At 37.2% G+C, this 19,668-nt stretch overlaps 1 protein-coding gene across 1 annotated transcript in view; it reads right to left on the bottom strand.

The window, feature by feature from the left end:
- The window catches only part of MYO6 (myosin VI), a 187,506-nt gene that overhangs the window by 100,337 nt on the left and 67,501 nt on the right, over positions 1–19,668 (bottom strand). Inside the window, 3 exon segments of the mRNA XM_030555784.1 lie at positions 5,706–5,850; positions 9,968–10,148; positions 13,127–13,207. Coding sequence (XP_030411644.1) covers positions 5,706–5,850; positions 9,968–10,148; positions 13,127–13,207 — 407 coding nt within the window.

Here is a 19,668-nt window from a genome sequence, read left to right as displayed (position 1 = left end):
ATTGGAAGTGGTGCTGGAACTAAGGGTGCTGGGGTTGCTGCCACATCCCCTGGCTTGAAGTAGTAATAACAAATGCACGGTTTCCATGGTCTCCATCATCAGGATCCCCACTACTAAAACTGTTCTAGCACCCCGGGGCTTTGCTATTCAAATAGGGAACTTTTCAAACGGACAAGAATGTACTTACCCCCAGCCCCCACAGCCATCATAACTAAAATATTTGCTGCTGACATCCATGTAAGAGGTCATGGTTTTCATAATTATGAAGCATTAACTACCCTACCACCCCTACAGGGCTCTCTTTAAGTTAGAGTTGAGAAGAACTGGCAGGTCAGAGTGAGAAAGCTTACACGGTGCAGCTGTCTATGTTATACTTGTTCTGTATACCTATAGCAGTGTTAGTCTCCTTTTACAAGCACTACATTCTCTTGGAAAAAAAATCTGTTTTCAAAGACAGTACTTCTAATATCTGAGATCGCTTTCTATTATAAATGATAAATTAGGAAAGCAAAGACTCCATTCATTATGGACAACTGCAGCTACATTACATTAGATAGTAATTAGCCTTAACACAATCTCTTCTTCCACTAAGTATCTCCTGATCTATCTTATGGTAACAAGTACTGGCAGGAATCTTATCCTATAAACAGAGACAAGGTACCTTTATATTCCCTTTTGATATATTTAAGAGATCAGCCTGGTAATCTTCACAACAATTCATGTCAACTGCAATTCTCTTATGTAATCCAGTATACCATATTTATTTAAAGATGTATTTGTTTTAGCTATAAAGTATGTAAACGGTTATAAAAACTGAGATGTTAATATCATTAACACATGTAACTAAGAAACTGCTAGCTATTTATTCTATTAAAATATTAGAACTACTCAAGATTGAACTACTGCAGCAATGTTAATTCCAGGACTGCCCAAAACAACTATTGTGAGCACCTACTGCAAAGAGAAGAAACCTAAGGAAAGATAGAAATCTGGTTCTACAAATGCATTTTTCACAACTTAAAATGCAGAAAAGAATTATAATATAGTGTCCTGCTATTGCACTGAGATGATGGAATGTGGTTGGAGAGTGATTTGGTATGACAGACCAATAATGCAATATCATCATACTACTTACTATCTTTCTTCCCTCCCAATCCCTCTCTCTCACATCCTGTGAGCAGAAAGTGTAGGAGTGATCTCTTTCTTCCCTTTTCTTGGTTGCAAGGAAGGAAAGGATTTTTTTTTTGTTTCCACTTTGTCCTTCCTTCCTCACTTTCCATACTTCTCGGTGAAAAGGGAAGAACTCCCTCTCCCACATTTTCTGGCTTCTGGAATGAAGCAAGAGCATTTCCTACAATACCGATTATTTGATCAGTGCTCCCTATATCATGCTGTGTAGGGAGACTTCTTTGTGATCCAAAAATAGGATGTAGATTGAGGTAGTAGTCCCATCTGTTTGTGGTTTGTGAACTCTAGGTTGTAAAAGACTGCTTTACTCCAAGCGATACTACTCCAAGACTAAGCATAAGAAGCAAAAATGATACCATTTGAAAACATTGTGTCATCTACTCCAAGTATATCACCTTGCACAGTTCTTGTCTTGAAGGATGAATGGAGGGAGAAAAGCCGAGTAACCAAAGACACCAAGGTGCATTAATTTTGAGAGGAATATCAGATTTTGTATCGGAACACATTATTGCTATCTGTAGATTTTCTGGATATGCATTGCAAGACATCTGCCATTGTCCTTTCAGGGAAGCTAACAAGAACAGATACATTCAGTGTCACTGACAAGCTCCCTTGGCATGTCCACTTCAGAACAGTATTTAATAAATCTATGGAGAGAGCATTTAACATCACCCTTCTTGATGGCTCTATTGTGCACAGCAGAACATAACCTTTTTTACACTCTGAGCAGAGCTATTTCATCTGAGCTATTTCTTCATTTCACCTACTAATTCTCTCAGAAAACAGAAACGGAGAAACCATGAACATTTTTCAGAATATACGTTTCTTTAAATCTAGAAGAAAGAATTTTTGTTTAATTTTTATAAGGATTAAACACAGGTTTAACCAATTATTTTTGAAATTATTTCACTGGTAAAACCTAGACATTTCATGAAAATCTAGTGCACACTAATCTGCTTTCATTATAGATTCAATAAGGTACAAGGGAAAGAGATAAGTTTGTTAATGTGTGGTTTTCTTAGCTGAATAAGTTTAGAATAAGGCTGGAGAAGGGGGCTTAATGCAGTGATTTCAGGTCTGCAGAGCTTTTCTTACTAATCCACAGAGTAAAACATTGTGAAAACTAAGCAGTAAAAGATCTACTGGCATAATAGTATAGCCACCTTTGAAATAGCACCTGTTAACATTGTGTCAGAGTTATCATGCTAGTGAGAAAGAACTGGACTCCTACCCCAAGGGGAGTATGCAGGTCTGGAAGTTAAAAAAAAACAAAAATATCCTAGTCATTTTAATTGTAAATTGAGCAAATTTGATCTGGAAAACCATTATTACAGTCATTTTTTCAGAGAAGAGCCACCATAGAGACATTTAGAACAAATTTCCATACGTGGAGAGGCTAAAAAGATTAGGGTTTTTGATCTTAGAAAAGCGATAAATAAGAGAGAACATGACAGAGGTCTATAAAATCATGAATGATGTTGAAGAAGTGAACAGAAAAGTGTTATTTACCCTAACTACACTTTAGGGGATCACCTGATGAAATTAATAGGAAGCAGGTATAATACGAACAAGAGGAAGTATTTTGTCACACAGAGTACAATTAACTGGTGCAACTCATTGCCATGGGATGTTGTGATGGGCAAAAGTATAGCAGGGTTCAAAAAAAGAACTAGGTAAGTTCATGGAGGATCATCAATGGTTATTAGCCAACAGGGTTGGGGATTCATCCCCATGCTCGGGATGACCCTTAACATCTGACGGCCAAAAGCTGGGAGAGGAAGACAAGGACGGATTATTCCATAATTGCCCTATTCTATACACCTCCCCTGAGCTCTGGTACTGGCCACGGTTGGAGACAGGATACTTGGATAGATGGGTCTTTCGCATGTATGGCAGCTCTTATGTTCTTAAACATTTGAGGAAAGCTGGTCCTGCCCACTCCAGAGGATTTAGAACACTCCTTCACACATGCCCTCTCTTCCTATTTCCAACCCCATTTTAATTTTTACCATCAGTGGCCATCCTGAAGTTCTCACTATTGAATCCCCTTCCCATGCACAATGACAAGCAGGATAAAGTGTTCACATCACTGCCTAACGATTCCAATTGTTTATTCCAGGTGTGGTCAAACTTACTGACCCTGTAAGCCACATACAACAATCTTCAGAAGTTCGAGAGCCAGGATGCATCTGCTGGGGCTCGGGGCTTTAGCCGTGTGGGAGGCACCTGACAGGGTTCAGGGCTTCAGCCCTGCTCCTATTGAAGCCCCGAGATGACCCCCTGCCCTGCTGGGCAGAAGTCCCTACCCCACCACCGGGCTGCAAGGCGCAGAATCCCAAGCTCCGCCCCAGTCTGGTGGGGGAAGTATAGAGAGGTTCTGCAAGCTGCACTTCAATGGTAACAGAGGTGCATGTGCTCACCCCGGTTTATTTTAACTAGAAATGAGAGGAAAGGCCATAAGTGAACAGCCACTTAGTATAATGTAGTAGTGGGAGAAAAAGATGCAGGCTAGAGAGCACACATACTGTGGGGTGCAGAATCAGTCTTAACACAGACCTAAAATACTGTATTAGCATTAGTATGGTTCAAGCCTGGAGAACATTCTAAATAGTCTGCAGTTGGGAAGCTGGCTTCAGTGTTACCTACTATAAATAAATATATATATATATATATATATATATATATATATATATATATATATATATATATATATATATATATATATATATATATATATATATATATATATATATATATCTGTCTGCAGCAGTTCAAACAGCAGACTTGCCTACATTCATGTGGTGGTAAGCAACTCCATTACATCCTTAAAGTTCAGAGTATGACCAGAGAAATGCCAATGTTCCAAAGTGTTTTAAGATCAATTTTTCACCTCGTAAGTATGACAGTTAATGTACATTTATATTCTAACTTGCTGAAGTGCTCAACTTAAACTCAAGACCATAGTGTGAGACACCAAGCTTAAACCAAATTGCTCATGTTGCAAAATCATTTGCTATTTTGTATAGATGTACAACACTTACTCTAGTTTTGAAATCATGACAATATTTAGTGCTACAAGATACAAAAAAGATATCAATAGTAATGAGTAGCATTTTAAATCTCAAGTGATATAAATATTTAATAAAAATCTATATAGTAAAAATACTTTTAAAAGGAACTACTGATTTTTTAATGTGTTATTACTATTTACGCAAGTAAATTCAAGAATCCTTTTAATGGCTAAAGCACATGTCTTTCCATTTTAGTTTGTCCTCTTCTTCTATTTTTCTAACATTCCTAATGAAACAAAGAAAACTGCACAGTTAGCTTTTAAGTCTTTGTTGAGGCATATAAACCGCAACTATATACACACAGTTCTGCAAACACCATTTGCTGCAGTAGTTAACTGTTTAAACAGTAGAAGCTCAAACTTCGTTGCCAAGAAACTGGAAAAATCACCCATTTTTCTACCATCATAAAAACTGTATATTTAAAAATAAAAAACAGTTTAAAATCTGGATGACATTCCCAACAAGATTATAGCAATCGTATATTAAAGTTTTAGGCCTAATATTAACTAACAGTGGCAGGGTCACCTTAAATGAATATTTGTTAACTCAGAAAATGAGATATTTTGAGAGGTTTAAGTATGGATTTAACAAGTTACTGTTCTACATTTAGACTTAATGCTAACTTCACTGACACAGAAGTTTAAAAAAAATTCCAAAAACAGTCAATTTTAATTTATTTAAAAATCATTACTTAATCATAATACTGTAGAGCAATCAGCTTATCCTTCAACATGAAAGTAAATATAAGAACACAGAAAGGCAACAGGTACATTTTAGATCATTTAGTAAAATCAAACCACTATAACAACCACCACAAGCAACCAGCATAACCACCATTACTTACAAGCTAATATTTTTCACTTCCATCTCCATTTGCATCTTGCAAGGTATATAGCACACTTTTAATTTCAAACACTATGTTTTCCCTTAACTTTTAAATAACCATTGTTATGCTAAAATTGATTCAGTTTGTATTTAAAAGTGGTTAAGCCTGTGCTTTAGGTCATTTGCCCTCTCTCAAATGTATAAGCAAAGGGCTGAACTCTCTAAACAATTTACTACAGTGATGCTGCTTATATTGTATTTTTTATATATATATAAAAATATATGCTCATAACTGCTATTTTTGTTACACAGATAGTATCCAATTCCTATAGTTGAAGGTTGGGGTAAGAGAATAAAAACTGGTATGATGGTAGACAGTTTATTTACCGTTTCAAGCTCTTTAGTATCAGGAAGTTGACTATCTCACTAAAGCAATGAGAAAATACTGAGAAATCTGCATCAAAATCCATGTTTTAGAAACTATTTACAGACAAACACATGAAGGTTGAACAATGGACAGCTATTAATTTAAAAAGATTTATCTATAATCACTTTTACCATTTATTTTTAAATGGGCTACTTTTGCATTTACAGCTGAACAGTGGAGTGTTCTGAACTTACTTTATAACCGTTCCTTTGGCGCCCCCTGCTGTTGTAAGCATGACTCTGGTGGTTAAGCTGACACGTAGATCATCCTGATCCAAACCTAGCAATTCTGCGCAGTATTCTAGAGACTGACTAGATTTGTTCTTCAGAATGCATCCACCTAGTGAACAAGTTAAGAAAGATGTTACAACAAAAGCCAGCTGAGATGACAATTAGTGACTACTTATTTAAAAAAAAGGATGAACTCAGAACTGTCAACAGATCAATATCCACCTTTATATTACTGATAATTTAGTGATTACACACTATGTACTAAGATATGAGACTGAAGTTTGAGAAATATAAACAAGTCATATAATATTATATTAGTATGACATTTTTGTATTCACAAATCCCCTTTTTACTATAAGAGAAACAGCTCCAGTCTGCAGTCTAGGAGCAGAACAGGACCAGAAAGAAAAAGAAACATTGCAACCTGGAGATCGACTTTCCTAACCCATAGAATTCTCGACATCAAAGGATGCATTTCTTGGTTCCAAAAACTGAAGATATATAAAACTACTAGCTCTTAAAGAAAAGATAATATCAGAACACAGAAAGAGCTGGAGAAATAAATGTTGATGTTTGATAATGTACTGCAGTTGTTTATACTCTTCCTAATTAGTTATTGTTATACTGATTTATTGTATATATATTTTGATAGCTATTTTTAAAAGACTTTAAAAAATTCCTATGTTTGTAAATATTTCACCCATATATTTACAAGTCTAACAAAATTACATATCTTAGTTCTTATTTCACTTGATGGTTGTTGCATTTAATTTCTGAAGCAGTTTTTCCCCACATGCCATATAATAAATCAGACTTCACTATCTCAGAAACATGGCACTAAACTTGATAACCCTGACATTAGTTAACCATAAACTTTTATAGGGTACACAAGAAAAATAAGGGTTGAGTTGGCGGAAACGACACTAGTTTCCATTAAATGCTTTCTTTGACAAATCCACAGTGAAGGCCTTTCCAGCTATCATAACCTTAGTCCCAGATTTGGACCTTAGCGTCCAAAATATGGGGGTTAGCATGAAAACCTCCAAGCTTAGCTACCAGCTTGGACCTGGTACTTGCTGCCACCACCCAAAAAATTACAGTGTTTTGGGGCACTCTGGTCCCCCTGAAAAACCTTCCCTGGGGACCCCAAGACCCAAATCCCTTGAGTCTCACAACAAATGGAAATAATCCTTTTTCCCTTCCCCCCTCCAGGTGCTCCTGGAGAGATACACAGACACAAGCTCTGTGAATCCAAACAGAGTGACTCCCCACTCTCCGTTCCCAGTCCTGGAAACAAAAAGCACTTTCCTCTTCACCCAGAAGAAATGCAAAATCAGGCTAGCAAATTCAACACACACAGATCTCCCCTGATTTCTTCCTCCCACCAATTCCCTGGTGAGTACAGACTCAATTTCCCTGAAGTAAAGAAAACTCCAACAGGTCTTAAAGAAAGCTTTATATAAAAAGAAAGAAAAATACATACAAATGGTCTCTCTGTATTAAGGTGACAAAATACAGGGTCGATTGCTTAAAAGAATATTGAATAAACAGCCTTATTCAAAAATAATACAAATCAAAGCACTCCAGCACTTATATTCATGCAAATACCAAAGAAAAGAAACCATATAACTTACTATCTGATCTCTTTGTCCTTACACTTAGAAACAGAAGATTAAAAAGTAGAAACTACTTCTCCAAAGCTCAGAGAAAGCAGGCAGACAGGAAAACAAAGACTCAGACACAAACTTCCCTCCACCCAAAGTTGAAAAAATCCGGTTTCCTGATTGGTCCTCTGGTCAGGTGCTTCAGGTGAAAGAGACATTAACCCTTAGCTATCTGTTTATGACACCAGCATTATTATGTTTTCATGATGCTGTAAAGTGTAATTAGAGTAATAGATTTTTAAGGCCAAACCTGTCTGTACTATAGCATTTTTCTCTTATAAAGACAATCAGTCTTGATTTAAAGATTTTGAAGCAAGAGAATCCACCACATCCTTAGGTAAATTGTTCCAACTGTTAATTACCTCCCGTTTTAAAAATCTATGCTTTATTTCTAGTATGAATTAGAATCTGCTCATAGACCCACAACAGTTTAGCAAGGGCTTGACATAAAAAAAAAATTCAGCATTTTCCCATAGTTAAGACTTCTGTATCTTCAAAAAATAAAATAAACTGTGATTACTTTCACCAGAAGCACAGATCTTTTATCCCTCATAACCCTAAAACTAAGGTGGAATTATTGTGAGGGTAATAACAAATGATGAAGAATTAAGGGATTCAGGCAGTCCTCCACTAAGTGTTCATTGACAGACAATAAAACATTTGAGTTCTTTAAAAGACTAGTGATTTTGTGAGGAAATGTAATGCCTGAGAGTAAACTGGGCTCCACTGACACACCACTTTCAAACCTAACTTTTATCAACCACAAAATTTTGTCAGGTAATTCCCCAGCTTTCTGAAGCAGCAGCAAAAGTTTATATCAGGTTGGTATAAACACACTTCAGGAGTGGAGTCCTGCCCCAGCAGAACATATACGGCCCACCAAAGCTAGGCTACCTTTCTGCAAGTTTCAGCAAGTCTTTTTAACACCTGTGTATGTGTACATAGGAGGGGTGAGAATGTGTGGGGCTTTTACTCACATTTAAAACTTTGAGTTCTTGAAGATGTTATTCTAGAAAATGGTTTGAATTGTCAGTTTAAATAAAAGACTCTTCCCTTCTATGTTTCCCTCCATCCACTGCACTCATGCCATTGCCAATCCCTGACAGTCCTACTTCCATGTCTTCTGGCCTCTGCAATTTCCTCTTCCTCCAACCTGTCTCCTTTCTTCACCCCTCCACCATGCAGCCCATGCTCCTGCCCATGATAACCCATTTGCAGAACCAAACAGTTCCTTACTATCCCCAGCTCACTGCCCATCTTTCCCAGACTTCTCTTCTTTCACATTTTCCACACTCAATTAATGCCTGGAACAAAGAGCTAGTCAATTTACACTTACAAACCTCTAAAACCTCTGAAAATAAACCTACCTTATAAACCTCTTAAAATAATTTTAAACATTCCTCTACATGCTCATTCTAACAGATCTGTACACATATGAACCTGGTTATGCAGGTAGCAGGAAGTAGGGAAGAGAAGAACAAGTTAAAAAGCCGCTATCTTGCCATCTTAGACATACACAATTTCCACACAGAGAATATTTCTATCCTGGACAAATTCAAAGTGTGTCAAGATTGGAGTTCTCTTAAGTCTCATCCATAAAACAAAGCAGCAATAAATATATACGTTTAAAGAAACAAGAAGGATAGCAAAATAGTAAACAGACCTAACAACATTAAGTTGCATAGTAAGATTATCAGTTTCCCAGCTGCTCCTTATTTCGCCTCCCCCAGCCTTCCTGTACCTTCAATTTATATCTCTGCTCTAGTTAGCCCCCAACTACCCTCTTCCCTACCAATTGTAAGATTATAAAGCTGATATTACAGATCTTTCTTCAGCCCAAAATTACTAAAAGGAAGGTATTTCTCCATACCAAAGTAAACAAAACAGACAGCTGAGTTTCTAAGCCAAGACATGCTAGTGAAAAGAGCCAAAAATCAAGCTAGAAATTTTTTAAAAATTGAATGATAGGTAAATTTTCAAAAAACACAGCAGTGCAAAATTTCTTTTCTGATTTCTACCAAAAAACTTTCCAGGAAACCTGTTTCCTGATCAATTTCAGGGGACTGTGTTAGTGCCTTTGTATATTTATTGATGAAGTTAGAAAAGGAGACTTCAAAAGAAGATGAGGTTGATAATGGGCAGCTAAATTAACTTTAGCTATGGAGCAGACATTGAACAGGATTATGTTTCAGAATGTAGCGTGCATTTTATCTCAGTCATTTTCTTGACAGAGCAAGAAGCAATCGTCTCAAGTTGCAGTGAGGGTGGTTTAGATTGGCTCTTAGGAAACACTATTTCACTAGGAGGGGGGGGTGAAACACTGGAATGGGTTACCTAGGGAGGTGGTGGAATCTCCATCCTTAGAGGTTTTTAAGATCAGGCTTAACAAAGCCCTGGCTGGGATGATTTAGTTGGGAACTGGTCCTGCTTTGAGTAAGGGGTTGGACTAGATGACCTCCCGAGGTCTCTTCCAACCCTAATCTTCTATGACTCTATAATCTAGTCAAGAAACATTCATATCTTTTTAGAAGAAGACTATAATAATTAAAAAATTCATCTAACCTGAAGTACTCCCAGCTTCCTCAAAATCAATATTTCCAAGGTGAAGGACACCAGCTACTACTCTGAAAAGATCAAGCTTCTCCGCATCATCCAGGCCAATCTTTTTCATTGCTGTGCACATTCTGTTGAAGTCTCCATGATCATCCAGTAGAGGATCCTTCAGGGAACCTGCTTTTAGGTACTATTAAAGAGCAAGAAAAGCAGACAATTTAATCAAACGATTGAAAGTAAACTGTAATTAATAATTTATTTTATGAACAAGCAGCACAAAACATGCAAAAACAAAACCTTAAAATATATAAGGGGACTAAAGATGTTACTATTTATACATGCTTAAAAATATTATAACTTGCTTTCAAGTGCCCTTGACTCTTAGAACATTAACCAATCTTCAGAAGAGACCTAATGAAGTAGGAGAGTTTGACAGGTAGCGGAGGGGAAACAGGAAAACAGCAATGGTTCAGCAGTAGACAGCATGGGTGATTGCAAAAAGCAGTTGTGAAAGGTTGAGTATATGAACTGGGGAGGGTTTCTAGTCTTTGATGGGGAAAGACAAGTTGGGGTGCTAGTGACAACATTATTATGTGTACGACATTGACAGAAGGAAGGAGAAGGGGCTACAGGATGATTCAAAACTGGAAAGGAATTGGAGTTTTTCATTGGGTGGTTTACAAAAGTATATTTGTTTACATTTCCTGTTCAGAAAAGTATATTTTTCTGCAGTGCTTTAAATGTTAAAAGACAAACACCCATTAAATATTATATTCATCTTTTACTGGCTGACTTGACACCAGAATACCACATAACTTCATTATTTCAGGGTGGCGACAGTAAACAACTGCTTGCAGCCAAAAGGCTAAAACAAACATATACATAATTTTTAATTTTACAATTAAATTTTAAAATGCTTTAAATTGAAAAAGATTGCTAATTTAATTGAAATAAGAGTCCACAGAATAGCCTATAGTGAAAATACTACTATTGTCATGTCAGAATAAAATAGTGCATGCATCTGAAAGATTCACGCCAAACAGTAGTTAGACACACACAAAAATTAAACTAAATTTTCTAATTATATAAAATGATCACCTCATCTTCCTGATAAGGAAAAGAAAAAGAATTTAAACATTAATTTACCGAGGAGCTATTTCTATTAAAATATAGAACAGGAACAAGTTTAATAAATGACAGAGCAAAGACGACCACGGCCTATCTAAAAAGAACTGGACAATATAATAGTTTCCAGTTAGATAGCTAGACTTGAGGTTCTAGTGGACTATGAAAAACTTGCTTTTTTTCTATTACTCCTCAGTAAATAGTCTGCCATCCAATCCCAAAGAAATTTACTTCTTCAAAGACAAGGGCTTAATACTTAGTGGTATCATGTATTTCACTACTTAGTAGTCAACATTCATTTCCAATATCATCTCTTTCTTTTAGTACATTTTAATTCAGACATTAACAATGGTTTGAAACTGAACTTTGGATAGAAAGTGTCCATTAACAAACAGTATTTCTATAGCTCAGCAGCACTCACAAAGAACTATTACATTAAACATTTTCTTTGATTGGCTTAATTATCTGCCAAGACAGACATTCATGATGATGCCTTATAGCTTGGTGGTGGAAAGTTAAAATTTAACTCTCCTTCTCACCAACAAAATAGTAATAAACCACTCCACAGTGCACATTAATAGGCTATTGGTACATGAGTGGGATGCATTATCAGGCATTTAACCAAAAATCAAGTGCCTTGAGCCACCTGAGAAGATCCGCAATAGCCTTGTTGAACTACTTGAAGTGGCTTACTGTTATTAGAACATCAGTTCCAGTCATTTAAATTACAGTTTACAAAGTAATTAGTTTATTTGTGGGGGAGATGTGAAATTTCACATGTTCTACTCAGAAATGCATTGTTCCACTAGGACAGGGGTTGGCAACCTTTCAGCAGTGGTGTGCCATTTATTCACTCTAATTTAAGGTTTCACGTGTCAATAATACATTTTAATGTTTTTAGAAGGTCTCTTTCTATATGTCTATAATATATAACTAAACTATTGTTGTACGTAAAGTAAATAAGGTTTTTAAAATGTTTAAGAAGCTTCATTTAAAATTAAATTAAAATGCAGAGCCCCCGGATGGGTGGCCAGGACTTGGGCAGTGTGAGTGCCACTGAAAATCAGCTCGTGCGCCACCTTTGGCACACATGCCATAGGTTGCCTACCCCTGCACTAGGAAAAATAGTTCCTACTAGTAGGATAAGAGAAAACAGTTGCGGGGGGTGGGGGGAAGAGTGTGGTGAAGAGAATGTGCTCTTCCTGGGGATGAAGTCATAATTGTGCTTAAAGAATCGGTGTGTGGCTATGACACCACTCAAAAGGCCTAACCATCCAGTGAGATCATGGCTTTTGACACTTAGTGCCCTCAATCGCACTCCTAACTTAGTAACTACTATGAAATACAGAATTGTCCAAAACACCACAACAGCATCAACATAGAGGTTTTTTGTTTTTTTTAACTATGAAAAAGATTATTCAATCTCAACTGGTTAAACTTTGTAACAGGAAAAAAAAAAAAGCTTTACTTGTATTTTCTGCTTATTTGTTTCTGCATCTAACTCATAGGAATATAATTAATTATACAGTAATTCCAAATAGTTCTCTGGCTAAATATACCATAACCAGCTATTAACAAAAGCAAAGCAAAAAGGTTGTCAACAAATCGTAAGTGGTAAATAAACAATGCTCTGCAAAGTATCACTGCTAAGAGGAAAAAGAATTTAAGATAACATTCTGTACAAGATATTTGCTTTGTCTTCTGTTGAAGATCTGCTGAGCCATTAAGACAAATATAGGAATTAAAGTAAGATAAGAATTAAAAAGGGATTTTTAAAAATATTTTAGGGGTTACATTTTAGGCTATAAATTTACATTTTTGTTTTTAAAAAGTCCTTTCAGTATTGAACCTGATAATAAAATATTAGAAACACTTCAAAACTAGAACTTTAAACATGCCAGCCAGTTCCCATTTAAACCTGTCAAGTAAGATGTGTAAAATGAACATTTCATTTTATTCTAAACAAATGTGATTGACATTTTTAACATTATCAGCATAAGACAGTAATTTGAAGTAACTGAAAATGTGGACAATATACCATACCTCAGGACTTTTGCGATTTTGCAAAATTTGCTTGTCTGTGTCTTTGGTAGCAAAGTATCTAGTGCAGCCACGATTTAAATACTACAACAGAAGGGAAAAAATGCATGTCATATATAAACAGAATAAAACAGCAAGGAGATAATTAGCTAATGATCTAGTGCTTCAGACCAGTTACAGCATATTACATCTTCTAACTTCAATGTATGACACCAATTGCATACTGTCAGGCATTCAGGATTACTTCCTTGAAAGCAATATTTTATTTATAACAATCACATCACAGAATTGGAAGATGGGAACAAAATCTTACTTGGAAGTATTTTAATTCTAACAGAAGTACTTCTTGTAAGCAAATTGGGAAGACATAGTCAGAACTAATAAATGAACAATTAAAATTAGACACACAACTATTAAAGGAACATCTTTGTGACTTGAAAGAGACATACAATTCACATACATACCGCAGTATTTAGTACTGAATTAAATCAACCTCTATAAAAAACGTTGCAAGTAAGTAACAAAAGAAAAGGTGCTACTTCCTAGAAAGCCAGCTGTCTGTTTCAGCATTTCAATTTTTCAGCACTAAAGTACATTCTGTAATATTAAGTACTCTTGTAAAGCACATCAAGTCAAGTCTAGTCTGTTCTCAAGTAATTTCAGTTTGGGTAACATACACATCTCTTCAAAATTTTATAATACATTTTAAGAGATTTCAGATATGTATCTCCACACCAAAGAAATTAAGTGATATCTCAGCAAAACAAAAGCTAATAATGATGGCGTACATCAGACCAGTGTGTGAAATTTCACACCAAAAGGACACCTGCTGTTGGAGGAAAACATGAGTTTATGCCCCATTTTAAAAAACAAAACATATGAAGATGCAACCGGTACCCTCATAATGAACTGCTTTTGAAAGATAAAGGAAATGAAGCTCCAGACAAGGGAAAAATGGTTTATAACTGGACAAATATGTGTATTCCTACAGGTAGTAAACTCCACCCATACATAACTGCAGTCAAGCTTGGGTTTTGGGAACTGCATTTGCATTCCCATTTGTAGTAGGAAGCTGCAGGGGGACATCAAATAATAAATGCTTACTAGCATTTTACATTTTCAAAGCGATGCACAAACTTTACCATAATTAACCCTCAGAGCATTGCTATGGGATTGCTAAGTATTATCCTCAGTTTTAACAAAGCTGCCAAGTTTACACTGGCGAGAGAGACACACTTTCAAGTCACACACAAAAGATTGTCTCTCTCACTAACAGAAGTTAGTCCAATAAAAGATATTACCTCACCCACCTTGACTCTCTAATATCCTGGGACTAAAATAGCTAAAGCTACACTGCATGCTGTTTCATGGGTAAGGCTACATTTTAGTCATGGGTATTTTTAGTAAAAGTCATGGATAGGTCACGGACAGTAAACAAAAATTCATGGCCTGTGACCTGTCCATGACTAGTACTATATACCCTGACTAAATCTTGGGTGCTCTGGGGAGGACGGCAGACTGGGGATGCCGCACCTATTGGGGAGGTGGGTGGGCAGTGGAGAACAGCCCAGGACTCCCATTGCTGTTGGGGATGAAGGGGGTTGGTGTGGCTGGCAGGCTCCCTACCTGGCTCAGCGTGGTTCCCCCGATATGTCTCTCAAGCTCCTACGTGGAGGTGCGGCCAGGGGGCTCTGCATGCTGCCTCCGCCTCGAGCGCCAGCTCTGCAGCTCCCATTGGCTGGGAACCACAGACAATGAGAGCTGCAGGGTGGTGCCTACAGGTAGAGACAATGCACAGAGCCCACCTGTACAATACGTTTTAAAAACAGAAATGTTTCTCTATGCAGTAAAACACTTAAGGAGTTGACCAGAGAAATAGTTTTGTAATTGAGGGGAAAAAAAAGTTCTATGTTTACAGGACTTGAGGTTTCCAGTGGAAATCTTACAGGTTGACAAAGTGTATGACTGTGAATTTAATAGTTTCCTGTAAGAAGCAGTTTAATCCAAACATAGTGGGTTTATTATAAAACAAAAACTCCAGTCAAATATACATATTAGGTTTAGGGCAAAAAGGTATTTTCAAAGCATATATAAAAGATGATGATTAGGGTTTTCAGAGCTTAGCAAGATTAAACATCAGTGTGCCATTTTCTTCAACCTTCACGGTATTTGTTGTCCACTATCATCCTCAATTATAGATAAATATGGGACTGCATAATACTTTTGATTCCTAAGAGGACTGACACTAGTTTGGAACCTCCATTTGTAATCCTGAAATCTGTGAGACAACTTATATAAAAATAACCTTTTTAAAAATGAATTTTATGGAAAGAGTTTTTTTTACTTCAGCTTTTCTAATAATCTTAAATTTCTGTGATAACTGAAGAAAAGATGATGTACCTTAATCTCAACAAAAAAGGGAGGAAGAGTTAAAATGCTACATTTGCTGTTTGCACAAAGTGAATTTTTCTCACCATGTAAGTTATTATTTAAAAGCACTCGAATGAACATCTAAATAAAATGAAAACTACTCTGCAATTATGCAGACTGGTGAAAATAATCTTAATGCATATTCAATAGAATTGAAACATCTGGGAGGAAATAATGTTTCAACAACATAACTTTAGTAGTGAACAGCAAATCAAATCAGTTTATAACCTGATACAATTGCAAAAAAAAATAGCTAGTGTGATTCTAGGCTCCTTAAATAAATGCATCATCATAAAACAGTAACGTATCAGCACTTCTGCATTGACAGTGGTACCACTGTTACCAGTACTGGACTCAGAAAGTTCAATTTTAAGACAGCGCATTGGCCTCACTTTATAACTTTGCACAGGTTTGAGATTCAGCTCTGCAGCAAACATGAACAGGTAGGTAGGAACACAATAAAGAGATAATATCTGTGGGAAATTGTTTCCACATGATGTGAAAATAAATGGATTTGTAAAATAAAAACACCCGAAAAAACAAACAAAAAAAACTTTAGTCACACGTATTTCTCATCCTAAAGAACAGTTACCACACACTGTATGGGCTTCTACACAATAGATAATTGTGCGACAACATTAGAAGAATCATAAGAAGAATTGGTAAAATGCAAATAAAAAAGCATTAAAGATCTACTGCTATCCCTGGAGCCCCAAGAAAGTATTTGATAAGTAAAGCTCTTAAAATATGGATATTAAAAGATGAGGTTTTAGAGGCAATATCAAGACCTGGATCAAATATATTATGGAACACCACTTCCTCTGCCAGGATTAAATTAAGATGTTTAACTCTAACGAATTTAATCTACAAAGAGAATCAGACAAGGTTGTCCTCTATTCCCTTGTTGCTAACCCTCCCTTCAACGAACTCGTAAGAATAGCAGCATAGCAAGGAGTTACAGTTAATAAAACAGAACATAAAACTGCATTGTATGTAGATATGCCATCACCCAATCCAGCATGATCTACTGCTTCTGAAACAAATTCATGAGTTCAATGATAAATCAGGATACCAACAATCATACTAAATCTGAAGCATAAATATAGGCTTGAGTAATTTACAATTAACAGCTACAGAAATACATATGAGTTTGTACAGACTAAACAAAGTACTTAAAAGAAAATATTCTCCTAACCTCCATCAGCTACATGAATTTATTTTCCTCCCGATATTCCAAAAATGATGTGTTGGATGGATAAACCAACATTTTGGGGGAAAAACCTACATCCTCTACTGGAAAGCCAACTCAACAGGCCCTGACCGATCTAGCAGATTAGTGATGGAAAAAATGGAGAAGTAGCTAAGAACATTTATTTGGATCAATGCAAAAACGCCTAGAAGAGATCTAAATATCATCCTACCTGTGTAATCCCTATGGAAAATTATTCTAAAATACTTTATGAACAGTACCTCACTCCATTAAGCTACGAAATATATAGAAAGAGTCAGCTTTAGATATGGGGGAATAGGGTCTGTATATTATCTGTATTACATAGCACTTAAGAAGCCCTAGTCATGGCGCTGTACAAAACGCAGAACAAAAAGACAGTTCCTGCACAGAGATCTTACAGTCTAATTATAAGACAGGGAAACAGATAATGCAGGCAGGACAACAGGGAATTACAAGGAAAAATGAGGCAACATTGGTCAGGATGAGGCATCATGGACAGAGTTCTAAGGAGAACACAAGGCAGCTTTGCAGATGTTTTAGGGGACTTCCTCCCAAGCATGAAGGGCAGCATAGCAAAGCATGACATTTGCAAATCGAACAAATGAGTATAGGATGTTAGCAGCATGGGCTACTGGAGATGAAGATAGACATCTGGATAAGTGTATGGGAGGCCATAGGTAAGTAGGGATAATCTATGAAAGGCCTTGAAAATTGAAAGAAAGCAGCTTATGTTTGATGCAATAGAGAAGGGGGAGTCAGTGAAGGGGGGACATAGTCAAACTGATGGGCTAGGACAATGATCTTTGCAGCAGCATTCTGAAGGGATCTCAGCAGATTGCATTTGTCAAAATAAAAGATGACGACGTACCAGGAGACAAGACAATGAAAGACTGGAGGAGAGTTTTAGCTGTGTGGGAGCATGAGAAAGGACATATCTTAGAGATGTTATGCAGAAAGAATTGGCAAGATTTAGACTTAGCCTGGATACAAGGAGAGAGAAAGGTCCAAGCTGAAGAGGATGCCCAAGTTATGGGCCTGACAAACAAGTAGGATGAGGGTGTTTTCCATAACAAGTGAGAAAGGAGGTCATGGGGAACAAATATATTTTAGTTATGTTTAGCTTAAATTGAGGACTACATATTCATGATGAGATGTCAGACAAAAAGACCAAGATTTTAGTTTGGATAGAAGGAGAGAGGCTTGGTGGTAGAGAGGGAGATCTGTGAGACCTCAACACAGAGGTGATGTCTGAATTTATGTTTGCAGATGAGATTATCTAAGGTAAGATATAGGAGGAGAAGAGAAGGAGACTAAAGACAGAGACCTTGTGAAACCCCTACTGAAAGCTGGATAGGGATGAGGATCCTCCAAAGGACATGCTGAAGGAGCATTTCAAGAGGTACGAGGAGAACCAGGAGAGGATAAGTCACAGAAACCAAGGGAGCACAAGGTTTCAAAAAGATGATGATCATGGTGTTGAAGGCAGCTGACAGATCAAGGATAAGAATGGAATACTGGCTCTGAGCTTGAGCCTTTAGTGAGAGCAGTTTCAACAGAGTGCCAGGGGAGGGAGCCAGACTGGAGATGGTCTAGAATGGGATCAAAGGAAAGGAACTCCTTTTTGACAATTACAGACAGTACATTCATAAGGGCAATGAGGAAGTAGTCCAAGAGGTAAGTAGGGTCAAGATGGTGGCTTTGGGGGAATTTTTTAAGATGGGGGGAGACTAGAGCATGTTTCTATTCTAAGGGGAACAGCTGGAAGAGAGTGAGAGGTTAAGGAGAAGAGTAAGGATCAGAGAGAGATCAGGGAGACGGGATAGGGTCACTGGGTCAAGCGCAGGGGTTAGAGGAGGAGGGCAGATGAGAAGCCTCTGTCTGTCACAGGAGGACTAATAAAAGCATTGTAAGAGGGGAAATGAAGGCAAGCTAAGGGGAAGGGATTGTGTGTGTAATATTTTGCCAACTGATTCAGGAAGAAATTGGCAAGATCCTGTGCAGAGAGCAGAGTGGAGGCAACAGGAGGTTTGAGCAATGAGTCAAAGATGATGAAAAGGCAGTTGGGACTGCAGGAGTGGGATTCACGTTGTAGTAGTAGAGATGTTTAGCTAGGAAGATGCAGAATTGAAGGAGGAAAAACCAAATTTGTAGTAGAGGAAAGTCAGCTTGATTACAGGATTCCTGCCAGAGACACTGTCATAACTTTAGTCCCAGATTTGGACCTTAGCGTCCAAAATATGGGGGTTAGCATGAAAACCTTCAAGCTTAGTTACCAGCTTGGACCTGGTACTTGCTGCCACCACCCAAAAAATTAGAGTGTTTTGGGGCATTCTGGTCCCCCTGAAAAATCTTCCCTGGGGACCCCAAGACCCAAATCCCTTGAGTCTCACAACAAAGGGAAATAATCCTTTTTCCCTTCCCCCCTCCAGTGCTCCTGGAGAGATACACAGTCACAAGCTCTGTGAATCCAAACAGAGTGACTCCCCCTCTCCGTTTCCAGTCCTGGAAACAAAAGCACTTCCCTCTTCACCCAGAGGGAATGCAAAATCAGGCTAGCAAATCCAACACACACAGATCTCCCCCTGATTTCTTCCTCCCACCAATTCCCTGGTGAGTACAGACTCAATTTCCCTGAAATTTCCCAGTAAAGAAAACTTTAACAGGTTTTAAAAAGAAAGCTTTATATAAAAAAAGAAAGAAAAATGCATACAAATGGTCTCTCTGTATTAAGGTGACAAAATACAGGGTCGATTGCTTAGAAGAAATATGAATAAACAGCCTTATTCAAAAAGAATACAAATCAAAGCACTCCAGCACTTATATTCATGCAAATACCAAAGAAAAGAAACCATATAACTTACTATCTGATCTCTTTGTCCTTACA

Source organism: Gopherus evgoodei, chromosome 3, assembly GCF_007399415.2.
Source record: "Gopherus evgoodei ecotype Sinaloan lineage chromosome 3, rGopEvg1_v1.p, whole genome shotgun sequence".
Taxonomy (NCBI): Eukaryota; Metazoa; Chordata; order Testudines; family Testudinidae; genus Gopherus; species Gopherus evgoodei.
The sequence above is the reverse complement of the archived record's forward strand: the minus strand, read 5'-3'. Positions and strand labels throughout refer to the sequence as shown.